This window comes from Aotus nancymaae, unplaced genomic scaffold, assembly GCF_030222135.1.
Source record: "Aotus nancymaae isolate 86718 unplaced genomic scaffold, 86718_ANA_hifiasm-v0.15.2.pri h1tg000004l, whole genome shotgun sequence".
In the NCBI taxonomy this organism is placed as follows: Eukaryota; Metazoa; Chordata; class Mammalia; order Primates; family Aotidae; genus Aotus; species Aotus nancymaae.
In genome coordinates this window covers 44,011,417-44,015,865 of record NW_026988415.1, presented here as the reverse complement: position 1 = coordinate 44,015,865, position 4,449 = coordinate 44,011,417, and the positions used below count along the sequence as shown (strand labels likewise).

At 42.9% G+C, this 4,449-nt stretch overlaps 1 protein-coding gene across 4 annotated transcripts; it reads left to right on the top strand.

Annotated features, from left to right (window-relative positions):
- The first annotated feature begins 1,703 nt into the window (after positions 1 to 1,703).
- On the top strand, positions 1,704 to 3,842 carry TCEAL7 (transcription elongation factor A like 7). 4 transcript variants are annotated; one of them, XM_012436886.3, is made up of 3 exons: positions 1,704 to 1,817; positions 2,484 to 2,548; positions 2,897 to 3,842. In XM_012436886.3, the coding sequence occupies exon 3, from the start codon at positions 2,911 to 2,913 to the stop codon at positions 3,211 to 3,213; it is 303 nt and encodes a 100-aa protein (XP_012292309.1). In that variant the 5' UTR covers positions 1,704 to 1,817; positions 2,484 to 2,548; positions 2,897 to 2,910; the 3' UTR covers positions 3,214 to 3,842. The 4 variants fall into 4 exon arrangements, with proteins under 4 accessions (XP_012292309.1, XP_012292310.1, XP_012292311.1 ...); XM_012436887.3 differs by having other exon boundaries at positions 2,894 to 3,842; XM_012436888.3 differs by having other exon boundaries at positions 2,889 to 3,842.
- Positions 3,843 to 4,449: the final 607 nt, after the last annotated feature.

Genomic DNA, 4,449 nt, shown 5'->3' with positions numbered 1-4,449 from the left:
CTTCAGCCTCACCCCCTTATCCCTGGTGCCAGACCTGCCCCCACATATTTAGGCTTTAAGCCTGCCCTTGGTACTTGTCAGTCATATATTAAATGTTTTACACATATTAACTATGTAATTTAGTCCTGAAAACTCTGTGAGATACTTGAAACTATTAGGCACATTTTATAGACAAAGTGCAGAGAAGTTTCAGTATCCAAGTTTTACATCCAAGTTTATACAAAAAGTAAGTACTATTAATTCAAACTAGGATCTGTCCAATGCCATTCTTATTACTAATATGCAAAGTCTTCAACACCTGGATCCTTCTACCAATTTTGTAACTCTGAGTCTAACCATCTGCATGAAAAGCTTTTCTCAGAGGATTCAGGAATTTTTCTCCCCACCAACGAATTTTTTTGCCTCTATCACAACTAATCATTACTTAATAACTGTGACAATAACACTGTACTCTTTTTACGACTTTTTTTCTGTCCACTTAACTTTTTTCTGGAGCCATTTATATCAAACTGATTAGTGGTAACTTTACATTCATAATGAGCTGCAATCTCCCTAAAAACAACTTATAAGAAGTTTACACATCCCCCTTTCTATTGCATATATTTCAAGTTAACAAATTAAGAGCAAATCTACTTAGACAAGTACCCAAATCCTTAGCAACAAAAAGTTTAGTGTGTTGGGTGACTAAATGTGGCTAATTTTTGTTAGTACTACCAGTAACTTTCAATACATCAGTATGGCTAAATAAGGTCATGGAAAACATAAATAGGATGAAGATGTCTGAGAAAAATGAAAAACTATTCTATTCTGAATGAAAGTGTTGAAAAAGTTGGGATATTTGAGGTACAGTATTGAAGAAAAAGGGTAATGGGCATGGTATAAACTGGGAGAAAGAGGGCATGATACTGAGCACAAATTCGTTAAAATTTGTGAGTTACTGTTGAGATCTGAAAATCTAAGGGCAAGATGCTGTGGATTTATGGTTTCAGTAACTCACCTAATGGAAGGACCTCACATGCCCAGGAGCCCCTCAAAAGGGTAGGTTCCAACTTCCCTGTACATTTTAAACTTCAAAAAATGTTTCTGCCTAGAGGGTCTATATTTATATTATGACTTCAGCAGCAGAAACAGGTGGCTGGCCTTTTTATCCTCCTATCTTGAATCTTTTTCCAAAGGTACATATCTTTATCATATTTCTGATTATTAAAAATATGTAAGTGTATGGAAAAATTGGAGAAGAATAAGAAATTATCAAAACAAAAGTAAGAGACACAATCCAAATCATTACCTCCTTTCCTAATTCACGCCATTCCCTCCAATCTGTTTTCAAGGATTGGACTGCAAGGGAAATGATGGTTATTAGTGGCTGAGGGGAGATTGGGTGGAGGAAAGACTGCCACTTTTCTTTTCTTATATCTTAGAAAAGGATAAGCAATCCTTTCAGCACAACCACAAAAAAACAACAATGGTTAATATAACTTTGGGAAAATGCAGTCTCTCCCTGGTAATCTGAGAAAAGCAAATTCTGACCACAGGGAGAAGGGGCCACTTTTGACCTCTGGAATTAGCAAAGACAAAAATGAGTGACAGGGCCTGGTGTGGTGGGGGGTGGGAGTTGGTAAGCCGGTCCACTTCTGCAGCGCTGCTGGTGGGAGGGGAAAGTGGGGACCAGAGATGGGGGATGACATAATCCTCACGTGATCACGAGCTGACGTGAACCGAAGTCCTTATATTCCCGGGCTTCTTTCTCCTCTGGGTACCAGCTCTTTACTGCCCTGCAAACGAGCGTGCGTGCTTGTTGCCAAGGGAAGGAAGAGGTAAATTCCTTAAATCCCAGCAGGTTGGACTGAAGGAACCCTGGGTCAGTAGTGGGTGGATATAATGACTGAAACAGGCCCAGGCTTGCTTTCGCCAAACCCCTGAAAAATCGTCGGAGATTGTATCTTTTGCAGGGGGGAACCGGGGGGGGGTAGGTCGAAATCTTTTGAGAGACACCCAGAGATTTAGTGATAGCTCCGAAGTAATCGGCTTCTCTCACCTTGGCATGCTTTCTTTTTATCCTTCTCCCGGTCTTTCTCCAATTTTGTTAGAGAAAATTTTAGTCCTGGGGTGTGGATTGGTGGGTGGAGAAAGGCTGAAATCCCGGGATGGAGACAAAAGAAATTTAGAGATCATTTGAAAATAGTTCGCCTCCCTCAATGCCAATGTCAGCCTGTGGTGGTGGGGTAGGTCTCGGGATGGGGAGAAGGAGGGAGACGCGGGCCTTGCAAGGCCCAGGCCTCAGGGTCAGGAGTGGGGAGTGGGAACAGAAATCCTGAAGGAAAGGACAGAGACAGGAAGGAGGGACCAGGAGGTAGAAATCTTGGGGCGATGACGGTGATGATGAGAATCCCAGGTTCAAAATAATAACATCTGTCTTGTCTCTGGGGCTGGTTGATCCACAGATAGCGCCTTCCTCCCCGCCCCTTCCTTTTTGTTTGCAGGTCCCAGAGTCTGCGTTCACAGACGTCAGGGGGAAAGAAAAAGAGCAGGAAACGATCCCGCACAGGTCAGTGTGAAAGAGGCACTTAGACTGAGATCTCTGAGGGCGGGAGTCCGGAAGGGCAAAAGCTAGGTGAAATTTGCGGCTTCACGGTCCATCTTAGTTTCTGCTTCCCCTCTCCCACCCATTGGAGAGGCCATTCGCCTTGTCTTCTGGGGAAATGGTGGGTTCCTGAGGTGGGAGGGGAGAAAAGAGGGAGATGAGAGGGTGGAGAGAGCTGCGGCAAACTTCTGAGGTCTGGACCTGTGGGGCAGGGATGGGAAATTAGGCAAGAATCTTGCCTCAGAAACTGACAACCCTGATTCAAAAGTAACGAAGCAATTCGTCTCTCCATTTTTCCCTGGAGTTAAGCAGGAAACAACAACATCATGCAAAAGCCCTGCAAAGAAAATGAAGGAAAGCCAAAGTGCAGCGTGCCAAAGAGGGAGGAAGAACGCCCCTATGGAGAATTTGAACGCCAGCAAACGGAAGGGAATTTTAGACAGAGGCTGCTTCAATCTCTTGAAGAATTTAAAGAGGACATAGACTATAGGCATTTTAAGGATGAAGAAATGACAAGGGAGGGAGATGAGATGGAAAGGTGTTTGGAAGAGATAAGGGGTCTGAGAAAGAAATTTAGGGCTCTGCATTCTAACCATAGGCATTCTCGGGACCGCCCTTATCCCATGTAATTCATTTCCCTGACAAGTCATTATTTTCTGTTATTAGTGTTGCCACTGCTTTCTGTTTGTCTTTATTTTCTTGTTAAATATTTGCTATCATTTTACTCCAATCCTTCGATGTTGCTGAGATTTACATATGACTCCTGTCAACACCTCATCTTTTGACCCAATCTTATTCATTTAAGAGGTCTCATTCATTTGCATGGGAAGATGTTTATTGTATATTGCAAAGTAAAAATAACGAGTCGCAAAACAGTGTATACATACAGTGTGTGTATATATATATATATACACTTTATTTGTACATTTCTATGTGACACAATACAAAGGAAAGTGTCTGATTTTATTATACACCAAAGGTTAACAGTGAATCTCTTTGTGATCTTTTTTCTTTTTTTTCTTTTTGCCTATCTGCATCTTCTCACTTCCCAAAAAAAGAATATATGTTTATGTGTGTATATTACTTGTGTCACAAAAAACCCTAAAGTAGACACAGTAAAATAACTTATCAATCACCTTTGGAAGGCAATGAAACACTTAATAAACTCTCAATAACAGAAGCATAAAAATGAAATGTAAACCTCCAATTACCTCTGGATCTCTTAGCCAGAGGAATAAACTGGCAATTGTTACAGATACACATGTTTAAGACTCAGTCTTTTCATGGGGAAAATATTTGCCTCACAGGGCTGCTGTGGGGAGGAAATGAGGCAGTAACAGCTGTGCTCAGTGGGAGCTCATTCCCCCTGTGTGTACAGAACCCCAACCCACTATAGAAGCACCAATCACTTGAGGGCAGACCTGGCATAATTCAACTTGTACTCAGGAACAAGTCCAGTAGCAGAAGTGGGGGCTTCCCTATCAGTCCTCTGCTGTTGAGCCCTGTCTCCTCCCCTGGGTCCTGCCACGCCTGCCCAACACTGCTGCCTCTTCCGCTGGACCCTGTGCTCCCTGCTGGCCCCACTCCTGCTGATGCACTGCAGTCCTTGAGGGCCAAAACCCCACTGAGTCCCCTGGAGTCCTCAGTGGGTTGAATTCTCACTCTTCTAAAGCTTCTCTCTGCTTTATAGTGACACTTAACACAAGTGGGACTTCTCTAGGGTTGCTTGGGCCACAATGTCTTTCAGAGCCCATAGCAAAACAGCCGCTTCTGTTTTCAATCACAAGACCCTCTCCATAGGAGTCAGATGTGATGAGTCCATTTGGGACTTGGACTGGGGTATAAATTTGAGTCAAAGGCATCAT